The sequence below is a fragment of the Macaca mulatta genome, chromosome 7 (genome assembly GCF_049350105.2).
Source record: "Macaca mulatta isolate MMU2019108-1 chromosome 7, T2T-MMU8v2.0, whole genome shotgun sequence".
NCBI classification, from domain to species: Eukaryota; Metazoa; Chordata; class Mammalia; order Primates; family Cercopithecidae; genus Macaca; species Macaca mulatta.
Window position 1 is genome coordinate 140,531,660 of NC_133412.1, and position 22,681 is coordinate 140,554,340.

At 37.4% G+C, this 22,681-nt stretch overlaps 1 protein-coding gene across 4 annotated transcripts in view; it reads left to right on the forward strand.

Annotated features, from left to right (window-relative positions):
• EIF2S1 (eukaryotic translation initiation factor 2 subunit alpha) overlaps window positions 1–20,412 on the forward strand; it is a 34,556-nt gene extending 14,144 nt beyond the window's left edge. For 2 of the 4 annotated variants that reach the window (XM_077938304.1, XM_077938303.1), the window contains exons 3-8: window positions 10,547–10,626; window positions 12,570–12,721; window positions 16,546–16,652; window positions 17,481–17,578; window positions 18,343–18,486; window positions 19,194–20,412. In XM_077938304.1, coding sequence (XP_077794430.1) covers window positions 10,547–10,626; window positions 12,570–12,721; window positions 16,546–16,652; window positions 17,481–17,578; window positions 18,343–18,486; window positions 19,194–19,319 — 707 coding nt within the window. In that variant the 3' untranslated portion in view covers window positions 19,320–20,412. 4 annotated transcript variants of the gene reach the window in all.
• Window positions 20,413–22,681: the final 2,269 nt, after the last annotated feature.

Consider the following 22,681-nt stretch of genomic DNA (forward strand, 5'->3'; position numbering starts at 1 on the left):
GTAGGTTTTAATTTCAGCCATCTTACTTTAATTTGTTAGGTGTTAGTTTTAGGTCATTAGTTACTATCATGTCTGAAGGGCTGCATATCAGTCACCTTGATTCAACTTATCCTTCTGAATCTCCTTAGCTGTCTAGTTTACTGATACTTTCTCACTTCTGCAAGTGATTAATTTTATACATACTGACTTTTTTTTTATTATTATTATAGCCTTAGATGATACATAAATTTTGAGGTTATCTTATGCCTTAGGTAGTGACTGCTACTTAGCACATGGATTGTTTTAAATGTTTTGCTGTGACTTAGCTATAGCCCCACCCAAAATTATTAAACTACTTTGAGACTATTTGTTAAACTTACGTAAGTCTTCACATCACTGTCCTAGTAGTACGTAAAATAGTGTCTAATCTTGTACTTCGGTTTTTTTTTTTTTTTTTTTTTTAAGAGTTGGGATCTTGCTCTGTCACCCAGGCTGCAGTGTAGTAGTGTGATCATAGGTCGCTGCAGCCTTGAACTCTGTTCAAGTGTTCCTCAAGCAGTCCTCCCAAGTAGCTGGAACTATATGCATGTGCCACCCTGCCCAGCTAACTTTCTTTGTAGAGATGGGGTCTCACTATGTTGCCCAGGCTAGTCTTGAACTGGGCTCAAGTGATCCTCCTGCCTTGGCCTCACAAAGTACTGGGATTACAGGTGTGAGCCACTGTGCTCAGCCTTCTTTTTCTATTGTATGAAATATATACAAAAGGAGGAATCAAATATGTTTTTAGTTGCAATCAGAAAAAATATGGAATGGCATACTTGCTTACATACAGTAGATACATGTAAAGCTATTTCCATAGCATTTGTTTGTATGGCATTAACTAAAACCAGGAAATGACCAAAATGGGGACTGGTTAAATAAATCAGTACAAATGCATGCAATGCAATTTTATGCAGAATGAGATCTGAATATTCTGTATTCTGATATGGAAGATCTCTACGATAGGATGAGGAAAAGAGCAAAGTGCAAAACAGCCTGTAGAGATAATTCATTTTACTAGAGAATTAGGTCCTGCTAGATAAGCCTTTCGACGTAAATGCCATAAACCCTGAACAAGTATGAAAAATAACTACCTAAAGACAATGAGAAGCAGCCAAAAGCAGGCCAAACTTGAAAATTTGAAGGTGAGTCGACACTTACAAGAAAGGATATGTTGGCCGGGCATGGTGGGTCAAGCCTGTAATCCCAGCACTTTGGGAGGCTGAGACGGGCGGATCACAAGGTCAGGAGATCGAGACCATCCTGGCTAACATGGTGAAACCCCATCTCTACTAAAAATACAAAAAAACTAGCCGGGCACGGTGGCGGGCACCTGTAGTCCCAGCTACTCGGGAGACTGAGGCAGGAGAATGGCGTAAACCCGGGAGGCGGAACTTGCAGTGAGCTGAGATCCGGCCTGGGTGACAGAGCGAGACTCCGTCTCAACAAAAAAAAAAAAAAAAAAAAAAAAAAAAGGATATGTTTTCTGTTTTACACCTTTTTTTTTTTTTTTACCTAAGTACATGTTGAAGACAGCTTCAAGCTGGGCATTTAAGGTTCTGGCGGAAAACTTATGGTCTTATTGGCTTTAGAACTGGAGGCGAGAGTTCTTGACAACCATAGTAGATGGAAACTGGTGGTGGTAGTGGTGAGGGTTAGAGAAAGGAGGCAGGCACAAGGGGAGAGCCCCTAAGTCTGTGTATAAATTCTTCCCAAATCTCTGGTTTATCCCCGAACTACTGAAACACAGGGTGAACTCCAAGTAGCCTAATAAGGAAAAAATCTGAACAGATTTCAGTTGCTTACCATCTGGGGAGACAGAGCGTATAGTTTTGAGTTCAGATGCTGACTGCCTGCTAAAACAAAAAATCTGTAATCTTTTTTTTTGAGGGGGGAGAAGGGTAGGGGATGGAGTCCCGCTGTGTCGCCAGACTAGAGTGCGGTGGTGCGATCTCAGCTCACCGCAACCTCCGACTCCCTGGTTCAAGTGATTCTCCTGCCTTAGCCTCCGGAGTTGCTGGGACTACAGGCACGCACCAGCATGCGCAGTTAATTTTTTTGTTTTTGGTAGAGATGGGGTTTTACCATGTTGGCCAGGATGGTCTTGATCTCCTGACCTTGTGTTCTACCCGCCTTGACCTCCCAAAGTGCTGAGATTACAGGCATGAGCCACCACCCCCAGCCAAAATCTATTCTGAAGAGGAACATACAGGAATCCAGAGTCTTTGCCACAGGTCCAGGATACAATGCAAAATTGCTAACTATACAAATAAATAGGAAAATATGACTCATACAGAAGAGAAAAGCAACCAATGGAGACTGACCCAGAGATGATCCAGGGGTTGGGACTACTAGACATGGATTTTAAGGCAGACATTATAAACTGCTCAAGCACATTAAGGAAATATGCTTGTAAAGAATGAACAAGGCCGGGCACGGTGACTCACGCCTGTAATCCCAGCACTGTGGGAGGCCGAGGCGGGCGGATCACGAGGTCAGGAGATCAAGACCATCCTGGCTAACACGGTGAAACCCCGTCTCTACTAAAAATACAAAAAATTAGCCAGGCGTGGTGGCGGGCGCCTGTAGTCCCGGCTACTTGGAGAATGGCAGGAACCCGGGAGGCAGAGCTTACAGTGAGCCGAGATCGCGCCACTGCACTCCAGCCTGGGCAACAGAGTGAGACTCTGTCTCAAAAAAAAAAAAGAATGTACAAAGTGAAATCTCAGAGAAAATAGAAACTTCCACAAAGAACCACAGCCAAGTGTCACTTAATGACACGAATACATTCTGAGATAACGTATCATTAGGCAATTTTGTTGTGCAAGCTTCATAGAGTCTACTTAAACCTAGATGTGTAGCCTACTACACACCTAGGCTATATGGTATAGCCTATTGCTCCTAAGCTACAAACCTGTACAGCCTGTTACTGTATTGAATACTGTTGGCAGTTGACACAAAGGTATTTGTGTATCTAAACACAGAATACACAAAGGGTACAGTAAAAATACAGTAGAAAAGATAAAAAAATAGTATACCTATATAGGGCACATACCGTGAATGGAGTTTGCAGGACTGAAAGTTGCTCTGGGTGAGTTAGTGAGTAAATGATGAGCAGGTGTGAAGGCCTAGGACATTACACTACTGTAGACTTTAGAAACACTGTACACTTAAGTAACACTAAATTGATAAAAACTAAATGCGCTACATCACTAGGCAATAGGAATTTTGCAACTCCATTATAGTCTTATGGAACCACCATTGTATATGCAGTTCAGTGTTCAACAAAATATCATTATGCAGTGCATGACTAAATATAAATTCTAAGGCCAGGCACGGTGGCTCATGCCTGTAATCCCAGCACAGTACTTTGGGAGGCCAAGGCGGGTGGATCACTTGAGATCAAGAGTTCAAGACCAGCCTGGCCGACATGGCAAAAACCCATCTCTATCAAAAGTAAAAAAATTAGCCGGGTGTGGTGGCATGCACCTGTAATCCCAGCTACCTGGGAGTGTGAGGCAGGAGAATCGCTTGAACCTGGGAGGCGGAGGTTGCAGTGAGCTGAGATTGCGCCATTGCACTCCCGCTTGGGCAACAGAGTGAGACTCTTGTCTCAAAAAAAAAAGAAAAAAAAAAAAAAAATATATATATATATATATGTATGTATGTATATGAAATGAAAGAGGAGAGAGAACAGAAAATGGATTTGAAGAAATAATGGCTAACAGTTTCCCTTATTTGTTGGAGAAAAACACAAATTTACAAATTGAAGAAGCTCCACAACTCTTAAGCATGATAAATGTTATTAAGATCATATCCAGGTACATCAGACTATTAATACTGAAGAAAAAAGGTGAAGAGAAAAATCTTGAAAGTAGCCCAAGGAAAAGGATGTATTACCTACAGAAGAACAGTGATACAAATTACTATGGTGTTCATACTAGAAATAATGGAGGCCAGAGCATTGAATGATATCTTTAAAGCACTCAAACCAGAATTGTGTATCTAAAGGTAATACTCAACAATGAAAGTCAAAATGAAGACATTTTTAGGTAAATAGAAACTAAAGACGTGGCATGGTGGCTTGCACCTGTAATCCCAGCACTTTGGGAGGCCAAGGTGGGCATGTTACCTGAACTCACAAATTCAAGACCAGCTGGGGCAGTGGCAAAACCTCGTCTCTACAGGAAATACAAAAATTAGCTGGGCATGGTGGTGCGCCCTGTAGTCCCAGCTACTCGGGATGCTGAGGTAGGAGGATGGTTTGAGTCCAGGAGGCGGAGGCTGCAGTGAGCCAAGATCATGCCACTGCACTCCAGCCTGGGCGATAGAACCAGACCTTTTCTCAAAAAAAAAGAAAAGAAAAAAAAGAGAGAGGTAAAGGAAGTTCTTTAAACTGAAGAGATGTGATGACCTGACATGGAAAATACATAGGTAAATGTAAAAGACTATTTTTGCCCTTCTTAGTTTCTTTAAAAATACATTTAACTGTTTGTCTTATTTGTGCCTGTGGGATTGTAATCTACAGAGGTGACTGAGTGATGACACAGGCCAATGTCCTTGAAAACTTTTACTACTTATATTGCCTGAGAGAAGGGGGCCTAATATGCCATGCAGGGCCACATGGGGAAGCACCAGTTTTAGTCAGGAGTCACAAGGAACTAGGGGGAAAAGTAGGTCAGAGCTTTTATTGGAGTTTCTGCAGGAAAAGCAAAGCAGAGCAGCTTAAACGACTTGCATTTGCCTAGTTTGAATGCTTTTGGCAGACCTTGGGGCATAAGGACTGCCCTGCTTGTCTAATACCTGGCCCTTGACTTACAACAGGGAGAATTTTGACTTGGTGTGTGAGTTTATGGGCTCCAGATTGGCTGCTCTGCATAAGAAAGGCATGCTCCCAAGCAAGCCCTTTGCTGACTCCTCCCCACCTGATGGAGGGGCAGTCTCTCCACAGATATCAGAGCCTCAAGGATACAGAAAATAAGAAAATATTTAGTTACTCCTAATAATAAATATATAGTTAATACAGTTGGCTCTGTGATTAATGGATGCCAAATAGTTAAGTATAGAAGCTAAGAAAACAATACTGTTTAAAGCAGACTTAGTACACTTGACAACTTAATCACAAAGGCCAGGAGGTGTGGGGTAAATAGATCTATATGATTCTTAATGATTCTTACATTTTATGTGCAGTAGTAAAATTAACTCTAAAAAGTTAAGTATGTGTATTGTAAATTCTAGAATAACCATTAAATAAGCCAGTTGCAGTGGTCTGTGCTTGTAGTCACAGCTGTTTGGGAGGCTGAGGTGGGAGAGTCACTTGAAACCAGTTGTTCAAGACCAGCCCAGGCAACATAGTGAAACTCTCTCTCTAGAAATAAGTAAAATACAAAGATAGACTATTGTAAAAGCCAAAGATATATTAAAATGGAATTCTAGAAAACATTAACCTAAAAGAAAACTCAAAAGAACAAAACAAAAACCAGAAAGAACAAATAGAAAACAAATATCTAAAATGTAGGTATTCAGTTATTGATATAACTGAATTCATTTATATCAGTAATTAAATGTAAATCAAGTAAATATTCCAGCTAAAACGCAGAGATTGTTAGGATGAATTAAAAAGCAAGACTCAATGATAATGCTGTCTACAAGAGACATACTTGGTTGAAAATAAATGGATATAAAAAGATATGCTATGCAGACAATACCTTAAGGAGACAGTGTCTCAATATTAGATAAAGTAGATTTAAAGACACAGTATTTTCAGATTTAAACAGGGATATTTTGTAATGATAAAGGGTCAATTTGTTAGAAGGAAAACAACAGTCATCACTGTGCATGTGCCTAATAATAGAGTTCAAAATGTAAAGCAGAAATTGAAAGAATTCAAGAGAGAAATAGAAAAATCTATAATCATAGTTGGAAGTTTGAACAAGCTCTGAACAATTGATGAAACAATTAGACAGATCACCAAAGACTTTGACTTGTTTGATACTTAGAACACTGCACCCAGAAAAGGCAAAATACACATTATTTTCAAGTGTGCATGACATTCACCAAGATAGACAATAAGGTGAGCTATAATATTAATACAACTCTAAATAAATTTCAAAGGGTTGGAATACAAATATGTTCTGTAATCACGCTGGAACTAATTTTGAAATCAGTGTCATTATATATTGGGAGAGAAAAGTTTGTAATATTAAATAAGCCCTTCCAAATAATTCATATATTAAAGCCTTAGGGGAAATTTTATAGCTTTAATTACTTATATTAGAAAAGAAAAAAGATCTAAATCAGTTACCTAGACTTTCATTTTAGAAGATAAAAGAAGGGAAAGGTAAACTCTTAAGTAGAATAAAAGAAATAATAAGTATAAGATAATCAGTGAAATAGAGTATCAGAGAATCAGAGAACAGTAACAAAGTTAAAAACTTGCTTTTTGTTTTTTTAAAAAAGAGCAAAATTGATAAACCCCTAGTTAGGCTGATGAAGAAAAGGAAAGAGAACACAAATTACCAATCTCTGGAATGAGAACAGAGTTGTCACTGCAGATGCTACAGTCATTAAAAGGCTGATAAGGGAATATCATTACCAATTTTATGCCAATCATCTCAACCAACAAATTAGGTGAAATTAGTGAATTCCTTGCAAAATTTTACTTACTGAAACTGACACAATTTAAAATAGAAATTTCGAGTGTCCTATATGTCAGAGAAATTGAATTTATTGTAAAAAACCTTTTCATCAAGAAAACTCGGTCCTGACCAGGCACAGTCGTTCATGTCTATAATTCCAACACTTTGGGAGGTTGAGGTGGGCAGATTGCTTGAGCCCAGGAGATCAAGACCAGCCTGGAAACATGACAAAACCTTGTCTCTACAGAAAATAGAAAAATTACCCAGGCATGGTGTTGTGCACCTGTAGGTCAGTCCCAGAGAAGCTGAGGTTGGAGGATTGCTTCAGCCCAGGAGAACAAGTCTGCAGTAAGCCAAGATCATGCCACTATACTCCAACCTGGGTGACTAAGACCCTGTCTCAAAAAAAAAGAAAACTGTAGACCAGATGGTTAAATTGATGAGTTGTATCAGACATTTAAGGCAGAAATAATGAGTCATAATACAATTTCAGAAAGTTAAGGAGGTAGGCCAGGCACGGTGGCTCACACCTGTAATCCCAGCAATTTCGGATGCTGAGACAGGAGGATCGCTTGAGGTCAGGAGTTCAAGACCAGCCTGGCAATATAGGGAGACCCCATCTCTATAAAAATTTTTAAAAATTACCTGGGTGTGGTGGTGTGTACCTGTAATGTAGTTCCAACTACTTGGGAGGCTGAGGTGGAAGGACGGCTTGAGCCCAGGAGTTTGAGGCTATAGTGAGCTGTGATCATACTGTTGTACTACAGCCTGAGCAACAGAGCAAGCCTGTGTCTCCCACAAAAAAAAGAAAAAATTGAGAAGGTGGGAACACTTCGAAAATACAGTCAGTACAGTCACATAGTGCTTAATGACAAGGATACATTCTGAAAAATGTCTCATCATGCAATTATCATAGAGTGTGCTGCTTACATAGACCTTGATAGTATAGCCCATACACACATGGGTTGTTTAGTATAGTCTATTATTCCTAGGTTATAAACCTGTACAGTATGTTACTGTACTGATTAGGTAGTTGTAACACAATGGTAAATATTTGTGTACCTAAACACAGAAAAGGTACAGTAAAAATACAGTATTATAATCTTACAGTACTACTGTTATATATGCAGTCCATTGTTTACTGAAATGTTATGCAGTGCATGACTAATTTTATGAGGCCGTCATAACCCTGATAAGAAAACCCGACAAAGACATGTTTTTGTGAAAAAGCAAATTACTGACCAAATATGTGATTAGCATAGATAAAACAATTAATAAAATATGTTTTTCAAATCCAACAATGTTTAAAAAGGATAATAAAGCATGACCAAGTGGAGTATATGGAATGCCAGTTTGGTTTAATAGTCATAACTTTACGTTGGCTGGGCATGGTGGCTCAGGCCTGTAATCTCAGCACTTTGGGAGGCCTAGGTGGGAGGATCACTTGAGCCCAGGAGTTCGAGACTAGCCTGGGCAACATAGCAGGACCCCACCTCTTTTGTTGTTGTTTCTCACTTCTTTTTATTTAAAAAAAATTTTTTTTAAGTTTATATGTGCTTTTATATGATCAGTTAATTAACAGAAGTACAAAGGCAGCTGATCAAAGAAAAAAATTATCTTTTTAACAAATGGTGCTGGGACTACTGGATGTCCATAGGCAAAAAAGAAACTCAATTCAAACACCTCACCTTATACAAAAGTTACCTTAAAATGAATAATAGATGTAAATGTAAACTTCTAAATACCTCTAGAAGAAAACATAGGAATCTTTCTGACCTTGGATTAGGCAAAGATTTCTTAGATAGCATACTAAAAGTGTTATTCATGAAAGGAAAAATTGATCAATTGAACCTTATCAAAATTAAGAACTTATGTTCTTTAAAGACACTGTAAAGAGGATAAAAAGACAAACCAGCATATTTTAAAAACTCTTGACAACCTAAAAAAAATCCTGTATATAGCTGGGAGCAGTGGCTCACGCCTGTTATCCCAGCACTTTGGGAGGCCGAGGTGGGCAGATCATGAGGTCAGGAGATCAAGACCATCCTGGCCAACATGGTGAAACCCCGTCTCTACTAAAATCAAAAAATTAGCGGACACGGTGGTGCATGCCTGCAGTCCCAGCTACTCAGGAGGCTGAGGCAGGGGAATCACTTGAACCCAGGAGGCAGAGTTTGCAATGAGCCGAGGTTGCGCCGCTGCACTCCAGTCTGGCGACAGAGTGAGACTCCATCTCAAAAAGAGAAAACCAAAAACAAAACCTGTATCTAAACCATCAGTTTTTAAAGGAGCAAAAGTTTTGAATAGATACTTTGCCAAAGAAGATAATTGGATAGCAAATATGCACATGAAAAGATACTGAACATCATTAGTCATTAGGAAAATGCAAATTAAAACCACAGTGAGATGCCACTGCACAGTCAATAGACTGACCTTTTAAAAATCAGTTGAGAGACATGGAGCAGTTCTAACTGCTCCACATTGCTTATGGGAATGCAGAGTGCCGCATTCACTTTGGGAAAGTTTGGCAGTTAAAATTAACATGTACTTAATGTATAACGCAGCTGTGCCATTTCTAGGAAAATTTATTTTCACAAAGAAACTTGTATCCAGTTTTTAGTGGCTTCAGGGGTAATGGAACTTGATTTTGGTGGTGGTTAAATGACTATTCTTTTTTTTAAACACAAAGAACTTAACACTAAAAGTGGTGTATGTACACTATATGTAAGTCATACCATTTTTAATGAAACTGCTCAGAATCTGAAATAAAATCAGTGTATATGAACAGAATATAGGAGGAAAACTATCAGCATTTTAATAGATGTGAAAGAGCATTTGACAAAATTTGTCACCAATTCATAATAAAAAGTCAGCAAACAAAAACTAAAAGAGAATTTCCTAATCTGATAAAAGAGTGTCTAGAAAAACGCCACAGACTTATGTCCTCCAGTATTGAAAAAGAAGACATTCACTGTCACGCTGTTATTCAGCATTGTACTGGAAGTCATTGCCAGGCGCAGGTTTGTAGGTTTCAGCCGTTTTTTGGCTACTTGACCTTGACAAGTTACTTAACCTCTCGTGGGTTTTAGTTTCTTCAGGTTAAAAAGAGGTGGGGCTGTGGGAAATAGGATGATAATCTACCGTGCAGGATTGTCGTGAGGGTTCAAGGAGATGTTTAAGCACCTAACATATATAAGCACCAACAAGTAACGTAGTTACTTGTATATGATAGTAATACAGTAGATTAGTTTTAATTTGTTCAGTGTGTGAGTGTGTGTGGAGGGTTGTGTGTGTGTATCTTCTGTGAGGATAGCCTCTTTCTTTAAACTAAATGAACATCTTAGTGAATTCCTATTCTGGAGAAGGAAAAGGAAGAAATAGGGGAAAGCTAGGCATTTTGACTAGCTTTCATTTGGATAATTGAAAATTATTAGTTCTCTCCAGTAAGGTAATGGAGAATATATAATTACCTGATAATAAAAATTTATTTCTGAAAACAATTCAGAATATCTCGTCTTGTACAGACTGAGTATCCCTTATACCCAAATCCAAAATGCTCCAAAATGTGAAACTTTTTGAGCATCAACATGACACTCAAAGGAAATGTTCATTGGAGCATTTCAGATTTTGGATTTTCAGATTCAGGATGCTCTGACTAGTAATACATTGCATATATTCCAAAATCTGGAATCCAAAACACTTTTGGTGCCAAGCATTTCTGATGAGGGATACTCAGCCTTGTAATACTTATGCAGTATTTTGTTGATATGATTTTAGTAGGAAATAATTGTAAGTATGCCAATCAAACACTTAATTTGGTCTTCAAAGCTGGTTACAATAGTGCAGTGGCACCTGGACAGAGATAAGTTTTTCAAAATTTTTTTGTACAGGATATATTGATTTGTCAAAAAGAAGAGTTTCTCCAGAGGAAGCAATCAAGTGTGAAGATAAATTCACAAAATCGAAAACTGTAAGTTGATCTTTGAGTCAAATTAGTCCACTATCTGTGAGTTTAATAAATAATTTGAAATCTTAATTTCAAAAGAGTATGACTACGGTGTTTTGTTTTGTTTTTTTATCTCATACTGCTGCTACCTTAAAGTATTGCTTATGATCTAATATTCTCAAATCAATACTAGAAGTGTTTTGAAGCCATTTTAGGTTAAATTAACTGTGGGTGACTTCAACTGGTTTAACTTGTTTCCAATTGGAATGCCTCATAAAATACGGGGTTTTTTTGTTTGTTTAAATAGAAATGAGGTCTTGCTATTTTGTCCAGGTTGGTCTCATACCCTGAGCTTCAAGTGATCCTTGAGCCTCGGCCCCGCAAAGTGCTGGGATTACAAAAGTGAGCTAATGCGCTTGGCCAAAATACAGTTCTTGATTTTCAACCCTGTTCTGGGATAAGGGTAACAGAGATAGCCAGCTGTTATATGTTAAAAATGAACAGGGGTTTATAAAATGTCTGTGAATCCAGGAAAGCAAGGCAGAGGCCTATTACTAGTTTTGGGTTTTTTTCCCCTCCACTAGTTTATTAGGATTATTTCTTTTTACTTTTTTTCTTATTTTTGCTGTTACTTCCTACTTGTCATCCACAGTAAGCACCAGCAAAGCAAAGATAGCCGTTTAATTTCTTCACATTTCTTCTGTCAGTATTTCTCTTTTCTCAGGCCCTGTTTAAGTTATCCTTCATCCTCTACATCTTCAGTTCTGTGTGTGTGTGTGTGACAAAGTCTCGCCCAGACTGGAGTGCAGTGGCGCAATCTCAGCTTACTGCAACCTCCTCCTCCTGGGCTCAAGCGATCCCCTCGCCTCTGCCTCCCAGAATGTTTGAGATTACAGGCGTAAGCCAGTGTGCCCAGCCTATCCTCAGTTCTTAGTGGTACTGTTTGTATTGCTTCTGTTTTCTTTGCCCTTCTCTGGTGTCTGTTCTTTTCTGCTATGAGTGTTTCTGTCCTCAAGATAAAATATCAAAAAAAAAAAAAGTTTCAATGAAGAGATTTAAAAAAATCATGCTTAATCCCAGTAAGAGAGAAAATGAAGGTCTAAAAGCCATCAGTTACCCAAATCATTTCCTTTGTTTTAATGATGTATTTACAGTTATGCAGTGTGGTTTACACATTTGAAAACACTGTCAGTAAAATCTCTTCTTAATAAACTCTAGGACCTTACCACTTAGAATGTAGTCTCTGAACTAAGAGCATTGGCATCACATATTTTTTAGAAATACAGACTCTCAGGTCCCACTAACTTTTGAGAAGCACTTTTCTGGGAAAATTCCATATTTTTTTGTCTCCTTAGGATATTATTAAAATGAGTGTGTTAATAGATCTTATCGAGATGTTAAAATGGAAGACTTATTCAATGTCAGTATCTTTTCTCACTCAATTTTTATGTGTAACTATGATGAAGACCTTTTTAATACTTTTTCTCTGCACCCTATGTTAATTTTAGGAGGTAAGAAAAAGTTTGGCAGGTGGGTAAGATTACAGCAAAAAAAAAAAAGAGCTTTTAATCCTGATTCTGTCCTCATGAAGTAATAACAACAACTTGTATTTGTATAATAGTTTTCCATTTATAGTGTGTGGTTTCTGTATATTTGATCTATGCGAGCACTCTCTGTAGTAAGGAGAGATACTAGTATCTTCTTTTTCCAGAGGAGGAAACAAGTTCAGAGATACTGTGTTATTGTCAAGACTTGATCCAGGTCTTAGGACCCTAAATTGTATACTGTCTCTACTTTTTATACCCATTTAAAGTGAATATTTCCCTATGGAGAAAGAACTTATATGGAGATCTTTTGTTGTTAAGGAATTATTGTAGTAAAATTATGTTATTTATTAAAATGTAAAAATATTTATTTTTTATAGATCCCTTATCTTTGAATTATTAAGCTTTTCATTTTATTTCTAGGTTTATAGCATTCTTCGTCATGTTGCTGAGGTGTTAGAATACACCAAGGATGAGCAGCTGGAAAGCCTATTCCAGAGGACTGCCTGGGTCTTTGATGACAAGTACAAGAGACCTGGATATGGTGCCTATGATGCATTTAAGCATGCAGTCTCGTAAGAATGCCTTCTTGACTCTCCTTCTACCTTGCTATCACAACTCTTAACCTGATATTTAACAGCACAGCATCCATGTATAAAGTACTTGCCAATTTTAGATTAAAATATTTTGTGTTGGCCAATAAATGGGCCAATCCTATATGGTCAAGTCTGTGTAGTTTTATGTATCATAGTTATGTAGATTCATAAAATATATGGTTTATCTCAAAAATTTTCCTTTCCTGGTTATTGTCCTAAGTGGCTATAGGACTAAAGAGCATGTGTCACCAAAAACTATAACCTCTTGTTTGCTCTACCTCTTTTGACTCTCCTTTGACTTTCAGCCCACACCACTTGACCCAGTCTTCCATGTAGCCTTAGCCTGGGCCTTACTATCACCAGGATTTGCTCTGCCACTAAAATCTTTAATTCCCACTTTCTGTTCTTTTGCCCCAGCCTCCTATTCATCTAGCTCTCAGTTGGTCCTATTATTTGTCATCTTAATTCTGTATGTTAGGCTCTGATTCCAAACCTTTTTTCTCCCTGTCTTTTCACCATTTCCTGCCTTCTCTTTCTTATCCAACATAGGCACACCATGATCCATCATTTCAACGACTTTCTTGCCATTATTATGAGCTTTTGCCCTGTTTTTCCTTCTGATACATCCAGCCTTGGATCGATGTTCCGGCCTTCTCTGTACTTGTAGAGTGCTGCTAGGAAAAATCACAGTCTTGCAGGTTGGTCCACTGCATATTCATGGTCTCCAGCCTCAGCTATTCCACATTCTCTCTGCTCCTGGTCAGTTCTTCTATAGTGGCTATTTTAGAGCTTTTCCATGTTCTTCCTCGGAAAACCACTCTATCCCTGTTCCCTGCCTCTTGGCTGGTATGCTCACTACCTGTTTTATTTTATAAAGAAAATAGAAACCATTGCACAAGAACTACTTTTCCACTATCTCAACAAACTTACATATCTCCGTCCCACCTGTCATTTCTTCCTATGCTGCTGCCACTGGAATTTGTGTCCTTGCTCTCAAACTAATCTTGCCACCTGTGCCCAGCCATTGCTCAGAGATCTCTATCAGTCACTTTTTCTCTTGGGTCACCTTTCCCTTTATTGGTTTTGCTCCATCAGCATAAAAATATATCTGGTTTCTTCCATTTATACTATAAAACACACTTCTCAACTTTTCCTGTACTTTCTGTTGGAGCAAACACTGCGTCCTCTGCTTTTAACAGCCACACTTGGCTGTGCGTGGTGGCTCATGCCTGTAATCCCAGCACTATGGAGGCTGAGGTGGGAGGATTGCTTGAGGCCAGGAGTTGGAGACCATCCTGGGCAGCATAGCAAGACCGCCATCTCTAAAAAAAAAAAAAATTAAAAGTAGCCAGGTGTAGTAGCATGTGCCTGTAGTCCCAGCAACTTGGGAGGCTGAGGCAGGAGGATCACTTGAGTCCAGTGATTTGAGGTTTCTGTGAGCTGTGATTTATGATTGCACCACTGCACTCTAGCCTGGATGACAGAGTGAGACCTTGTCTCTTTAAAAAAAAAAAAAAAGCCAGACTCTTTCAGTTCTCTACACTTGCTGTCTCTTTACCTCCCACTCCTTCCTAAACGTTAAGGGGTAGAGGGGAGAAAAAAAGAGAATAAGTAGGACCCAGGACCGTTAAGAGTCCCCCAGCAAGCCAAATCATCTGGGGTTCCAAATCGCTTCAAGTTTATTCTCATGTGACTTTTTATTTATTTATTTTTTTTATTTATTTAATTTTTTTTTTTTTGGTATATCACGTGGTAGAAAAGGTGGAAATAGTAATAATAACTAACATTTATATAATTCTAACAACGTATGGTATAAATGCTATTATCCTTTTCTTACAGTTGAAGAAATTGAAGCTGAGATTAAGTAATTTGTTCGAGGTCACACAGCTAACAAATCATAGAGCCAGGCAGTATTCAAACGCATGCATTCTGGCTCCAGCAGAGTTTGCACTATTAGCTATTAAACACAACTTTATATTTCTGTCCTGCAGTCCTCAGTACATTTCTTAATTTCTCTCAACTGTCATCATCTGGCCTCTTTAGTTACCTCTTTAACTTCTAGCTCCAGCAACCCCTTGTTACCACTAAGCCTTGGCATGTGTTACTCCCTTTTCCTTAGCACTCTTTTCTTCATTCATGTAGGGACTGTCCAGATTTAACTAATGCTAGTTCTTTGCATTTTTTTTTAATTACATAAAATTTTCTCACATAGTTGGAAACAATGTTTTACCTTTCCAGACTTACTTTCCTCACTTATCAGTGATAACCACTATTCTGAAATTATTATGTGTCAATATCATTTTTTATTGTTTTACTACATATATGTGTCTATATTCGTTATTTAAAATGTAACCTATTGTATCTTTTTGTAGCTTGCATTTTTACATATAAGGCTGTTACTAAGCAGGATTCCCCCACATTGATAGGTGTATACTTGATCCATATTAATCTCTGTATAGTATTTCATTGTGAGAATATTCTTTATCTGTTTCTATTAGAGTTGTTTAGGTAATTTTCCCTTTTGTCCCATTTGTCAAACAGGGCTGTGATGAATACCGTATGTGTCTCTATATGTAGTTGTTTCAGAGTTTCTAATATATATGCCTAGGAGTGGAATTGTTGGGTCATAGGATTGATTATATATCTTTAAACTGACTTGGTTTCACCAAATTATTCTTCAGATTGATTCTACAATTTATATTCCCTCTAGCATTTGTATAAGTATTCCTATTTCCCCTCATCCTTGCCACAATTTCGTATATATCTGATTTTTTTTTTCTCGTTTTTCTAATCTAATGAATTCACAGTAGTATCTTCTGATTTGCTTACTCCTGATTGTTGGAGAGGTCAACAGTTTTTCATGTTTATTGACCATTTGTATTTCTTCTATGAAACATCTGTTCACCTCATTTGCCCATTTTCTATTTGTCATCTTGTTTCATAGACATTTATGTTGGTTTGTCTTCTTGTTACTTTGTTAGCTGAGTAAAAGTTCCCTCTACCCAAATTCTCTTGCCTTTTATTCCTAACAAGACCCCTTGCTTATTAAGCCTGAAGCTTCCTCATGCTATTCCTTTTTTATATGACGTAACTTTCTTTTTTTCTTTTTAATAGAGATAGAGGTCTTGCTATGTTGCCTAGACTGGTCTATGAACTCCTGGTCTCTGTGATCCTCCTGCCTCAGCCTCCCAAAGTGCTGGGATTACAGGCATGAGCCACTGGTGCCCAGCCTTGTGTATCATAACGTTTTTACAATAGCTCTACCTTACTTTTTACAGTGCTACTCCTCTTTTAGTCTTATTTCATATTTTCATCTCTTCACTCATTCAGCAAACATACCAGTTAATAAGACCCTGGTCCCTGTCCTGTGGCACTTAGGAAGGTCAGATGAAATGCTACTTTTTGCATGAAGCCCTTCCTGACCTCATTAACTGGAAGTAATACCTTCCTCTCCTGATGCCCACAGACGTACTGTTACATTTAAAAATTTTTCCATGTTTTTTTTTCTATTCAAGCTAGATAATAAACTCCTTGAGGCAGGGACAGCTAATTGCATGGAAGTAATCAATTATAGTAGAATATTAGATGTGTTAGGCATTAAATTGCTTGTTCTAGTCAGATCACTAAAATGTTGATTTCACTAATAACCAGTTGGGGTATAAGTGCAAAGCTAAGATTTGAATTCTAGTTGTGACACTACAGCCTGTGCTTAACTATTGTATGCATTGTTCCATGGTGTTTGGTTTCACATTTATCAGTAATATAACCTTGACCTTTTGTTATTTATTTATGTTTTTGACCAGAGACCCATCTATTTTGGATAGTTTAGATTTGAATGAAGATGAACGGGAAGTACTCATTAATAATATTAATAGGCGCTTAACCCCACAGGCTGTCAAAATTCGAGCAGGTAAATGATTTTCTAGATGATTTTTACAATATTTTGCATGCATCAAAAAAGCTATTAAATAATGAGACTTACCAAAGTATATGTTGCTACATCAACATCTATAAATTTTTCTAAATGTTTGTTTTTTATAACAGAAGCTTAAGAAATTATTTTGGCTTCTGAATCATAAAATTTATATATTGACACAAGTAGAAACAGTCTTGTGAGTTCAGCTAACCTAAAGGTAGCCCTTTTTTTAAAAAGAGGGGTTTGATTGTTTTGTTTTAGTACATACTTTAAAATATTCCAAATGTTTACAAAGATGGGACATACCATGCAGAATTTTCTCCCAACTAGCCTTTTCCACCCAGTGTATCATAGGTACCCTTCCATTGCAGAACATAGGAATCTTTCTCATTCTTTCTTATGCTAGGTAATGTTTCATAGAACAGATAAACCTTAACATAAACCAGTCCCCTCTTGATGAACATGTAGGTCGTGCCAGTTTTCTCACGTTACAAGAAAAAAGCTACAAATTAGCACCCTTATATTATACATACGTACCCATTTACACAAATGTTCTTCAAGACAGATTCCTAAAAGTAGAATTTCTTAGTCAAAGGGTAATACAATTTCTGAACCGTTTTAGATAAATTGCAGTTACTGTTAACATTCCATCTTTACCACACTCCTCCTTCCCTCCATTTTATAAATAAGGAACTGCAGTATAGAGAGGTTGGATTCAGGGTATTTGAATACTAGTATATCTGCCACATGTTTGATTTCCTTTAAACTTTTAAGTATTTTTTGCATTTTTTGGTATCAACTTTTGAACTTTTGTAATTGTAGATATTGAAGTGGCTTGTTATGGTTATGAAGGCATTGATGCTGTAAAAGAAGCCCTAAGAGCAGGTTTGAATTGTTCTACAGAAAACATGCCCATTAAGGTGAGTTGTCAGTTGTCTCCCTTCCGACTGAAATGCCCACCTAAACCAAATAGGATCTTTGATCTTTGTTTCGATTTTTTTTTTAATCACGTTTCATAACAAAAGTGGGTTTTTTTGCTCTTAAAATTGAGCAGTGGTTCTTGGTAATATTTCTAGGTATTTGTGATTTATGTTTAGGCTTTTTTGGTTTCTACTGTTACTATCACAGTGGATGGAGATTCCTATTGGTAGAAAGCCAGAGATGCCAAACCTCCTTTACAATAAAGGGTTGCTGTGCCCAAAATACTGATAGTACTGTAAAAAAGAGTAACACTTTCTTCTATCTGTACACATACAAATTTTATGAGGTTTGATCAGAATCTTTCATTAGTGATAAAATTAACTGGATGACTGTAACTCAGAATCTCGTAGAAGGATTCTTCCATCAGTTTAATTCAGAGACAAATTATCCATTATACTAATGATAACTGCAGTTAATTTAGCCACCAAATGTAACCCAGAAATGATAATTCTTTGTATTCAGTATTGCAGTGGACTGTTTATACTGCATTAGATCCCTGTATTGATTTGCTTTTGCTACATTAACAGATCACCCCAAAACATAATTGCCAATTCTGTAGGACCCTAAATTTCTGTCCTATAGAATTGGCAATTACATTTTGGGGTGATTTGTTAACACAGCAGATTAATAAAATCTCAAGCATCCTAATAGTTGTGGGTTCTATAGGTACATTCATAATTGAATTTCTGTCTTTCTCTTTTAGATTAATCTAATAGCTCCTCCTCGGTATGTAATGACTACGACAACCCTGGAGAGAACAGAAGGCCTTTCTGTCCTCAGTCAAGCTATGGCTGTTATCAAAGAAAAGATTGAGGAAAAGAGGGGTGTGTTCAATGTTCAAATGGAGGTGAGATCAATAGATTCATTTTTAATAATGACTCAGGAGGTTTCTAAAAGGAGTTCTTGTAGGTAAATAAGAGCTGTCAGCCTTGGAATGTCATATTGTAGGATGGTCATTCAGGCCTTTGATCACTAATGGTGTTAGGGGTCACCCCCCACCCCCAGCCAGGAGGAAGGGAATAAACAATATAAATGAGAAGTTTTTTTATTGTTTGAATTTGGATGTGGCGTATCTAAAATTTGATCTCACAATTGGGGAAAAAAAGTTGTCTCCTGTCTTTTCCTTGTCCAACAAGAAAGAAACGTGTGTGTGTGTGTGTTATATAATGGTTCCTTCTATGGAAAGGACTAGTAAGCTAGTAAGTAGTAGTTTGAGCCTGGAAGATGGTTTTTTTTAACAGGACATCTATTTGTGGTCTTGAAAGATACAGCCACTGGGGTTATTTCATGTTTTCAGTTTTAGCTTATAAAAATGAGAGAAAATAATTTTCCATTTTAATACATACATCCTTTTTCTATACTATTCTCATAAGTTTCACCTATTATTTATGTAATGGAATTTATTAGTAACGTCACTCAAAAGTAAACAGATATTATGATAGAGTTGTTAGAAAAGTGTTAAAGAGAGAAAACATTAGGCAGTAATAGTATTGAAATTAAATTTGTATAGTATTTACTACTTCAGTTTGAAATTATAATACTCTGCTTCCACAGCCCAAAGTGGTCACAGATACAGATGAGACTGAACTTGCGAGGCAGATGGAGAGGCTTGAAAGAGAAAATGCCGAAGTGGATGGAGATGATGATGCAGAAGAAATGGAAGCCAAAGCTGAAGATTAACTTTGTGGGAAACAGAGTCCAATTTAAGGAACACAGAGCAGCCCTTCCTGGCTGCAAATCCTAGACTTGAAAGTTTTCCAGTATTGAAAACTTCAAAGCTGAATATTTTTTATTTCTAAGTATTTAAATGTTCTAACAGATCGGAACATGAAATGCCCTCCTAAATGTCAGCTGTTGTCACACAGTAGCTCCAACACTTTGAGCATTTTTAAGGGAGTGGCCTCATTTCACTAGAGACAAATCTTTAACAATAGTTCTAAAATTGGGCTTGTGATTTCCATTTCTGATGTCTCCAGATTGGCACCCCTTTCTAGTTCAATGCCTCACGAGATTTACCAGGGGCATCCAAAGCAAACAATCCCAATCTTTCTATATAAAATGTATTCAAACAAACATCAAATAAATTTCTGGGATATTTAACTATAGGCTTCTTCCTTCTTGTCACCAGTTAAAAGCATTTTGAATACTAAGACCCTAATTCTTTTATCCTTATTTTAGTCTTGACGTGGAACTGTAGGAGCAGGTGAATAAAGGATCTCTATAACAGATCCTTTCAAAAGAAGAGTTTAGAGAAAATAAATGTAACCACAGTGCAAGTTGACCCTTAGCGGGACAAAGCCTTAAAATGCAATGGAAGAATTAAATTGGTTCTGTGCCTTTTATCTATTCGAGATTGATGACAACTTGTGTGAGGGAATTTATCACACCAAGTCCTTATTGGTATAATAAGCTACTTGCCTTGAGTTTATAATTTAGGGTGGTAAAGTATGTTTTTAAAATTTAAAAAGCAGCTGCGTTTTTTAGTTGGAGTATCATCACCCAATTTTTGATTTTTATTCGTGATATCTACTAGGTGCCACCTAGAGCTCCAGTTCTTTATAACAAAACAGGGATCTGTTTGAACACTTACTGTTGTTGGTTTTTTTGGTTTTTTTTTTTTACATGTTTCCATTTCTGTCTTCAAGAATTAATTTGTACATAATAAGTTTCATAGGTAACACATTATTTGAAGTTACAGCTACATTTAGTCCGGTGTGAAAAATCTTCAGTTGCTTTGGTCTGCTTGTCTTCATAAATTTATTCTGTTACGATACTTGAGGTACCAGTTGTATTTAATTTTATTCATTATCCCTATATAGCTATTAAGATACTTAGATTAGACCTAACCCACCATAGTCAATCCAAGACTAGACTACTCAGTATTAAAGGGTCTGGAAAATAGAAGAGTGTGTTGGGCAGATAGTTTGTACCATTTATGAAGGTTTGCTCCTTTGTTAAATTTAGCAGCCTGTACTAGCTTTTGAAATCCAAAAGTTTTAACTTCCAACGGCTGGTTTCTGAGAGAGTGCCATGATTGCTAGCCAGCATTCCACATTGGGAATATGTAGAGGAGAACCTGGATGTACTTAGTGGTACATAATTTTCACTTCTGTCTGTTGAGGCATCAAAAAAACAAGTTTAGAAAGCTGGCAACATGAAGAATGCATTCAAAATATAACAGGTGCTCCTTTGTTGTACACAGAGGAATTTTTTTTTTTTGAATTTTTTACTGAAATTTGTTTTACTTCAAAAGCCATAACTTGAAAAATACTGGTGGCATCGATGGTGATTTTTATCCCACGTGGGCCTTTTGCTCAGTTCCATGACAATTTTGTAAATTGACCCTAGCCAGAGAATAGATCAGTATTTCACTGATACCATGAGGAAAAGAACAAACAAAACTTAAAGCGTGCATACACCTTGCTAACCTAAAAGCAGGGACAAGATAAATATGAGGACAAGTTATACACCCAGTTCTGAATAACTTGAAGAACAGGCTTGGCAAAGAAGTAAGTTTATCCAAATCTTGACTTTCTGCCAGGCACAGTGGCTCATGCCTGTAACCCCGGCACTTAAGGGGCCAAGGCAGGAGGGTCACTTGAGGCCGGTGAGCTGTGATCACTCCAGTGCACTCCAGCCTGGGTGACAGATCAAGACGCTGTCTCAAAAAAAAAAAAAAGCCAAAAGTCTTGAATCTCCCATCAAAGCCTTTTCATTAAAAATACGATTTCATCTACTCCCCACTGTACCTTTCATTGATGTCAAGTGGCTATCAATTAATATAGCTGAAAATTAGTGATAGTTTGGGTCTCATTTATACATAAATTAATTGAGAATGAGTAATGGCCAGGAGGAAATACGAATATTCAAACCAGTTTTTATTCTTTCTTTCTTTTTTTTTTTTTTTTTTTCTTTTGGCAAATGGTGTTATATTGCCCAGGCAGGTCTCGAAATCCTGGGCTCAAGCTGTCCTCCTGCCTCTGCCTCTATAAGAGTATGAGCCACCATACCCCACCCAAACCATTTTTCATATCAGTTATAGCAAAACAAGACAAGCCAGTTCTTAAGTGAATAATGTTCAAAGATAGATCCATAGAGACATGCTAAGCACTACATCATGGTAAGCAGAACAGTTATTACTCAGCTGCCATACTCCAGCCATTCTACTTTTACACCAAGAACAAAATGCCTGGAGATTTTTTTAAAAATACAAATGCCACTACCTTGCCGAGACTTGTTCACTGATTTGCCCCAACCCCAAGGTAATGGTCATCTACTTTGCAACCTATGGAGATCCTGATAGCTCCCATACAAAGTGAGGCACACGTGCCAATTTGGAGGCAGGAAGCCATCAAACTAAATGTAGTTTAATTCAGATAAACACCTATCGATATTCAAAAGGCAAAACAAAAAAACTAATTCCAAGGGCATTAGACCTTGGTGAAATGCCAAATGGAAAATGGTGCTTTAAAAGGTAGTCTCTTACCATATAAGGAATAAGTAAAACATTAGCTTGGGATTTCTCATTATTCAGGTCAATGTTTTAGACACGATTAACAAGAGACAGTTCGAACTATTTAAGAGGACAAATTTTTACTTAAGCACTTTGAAGTATCCACTCCCCTTAAATGTAAGTTATGTATTTTATCTGTTGATTAAGGGGAGGTCCAAGCATTTGTACTTGGCAAGAATGCTGGCAATAGCTTGTGCCAGATTACTGTATAAACTTGAAAGGAATAAAAATGTTCTTAAAAAGTATTGTATGATACAGACTTTTCACTACAGATTAACCTCCCAACCGGTGAAGTTTCTTGGTACCTATTTGTCTCAGCTTATGTTCATTTTAAAACCAAAATTTAATGTCTTGATATAAACCTTCCCCGTTTACATCTTTTTCTGTCCTTCAGAGCACTCTTACTCTGCATCTCTAAATGCCCATTTTTCATAGAAAAGCTATGTATGTATTTTTCATATATGTGATTAAGTTCTCCGACAGAGTCCATGACTTCTGTAATGTATAATATTTATGCAGGCTTGTTTTC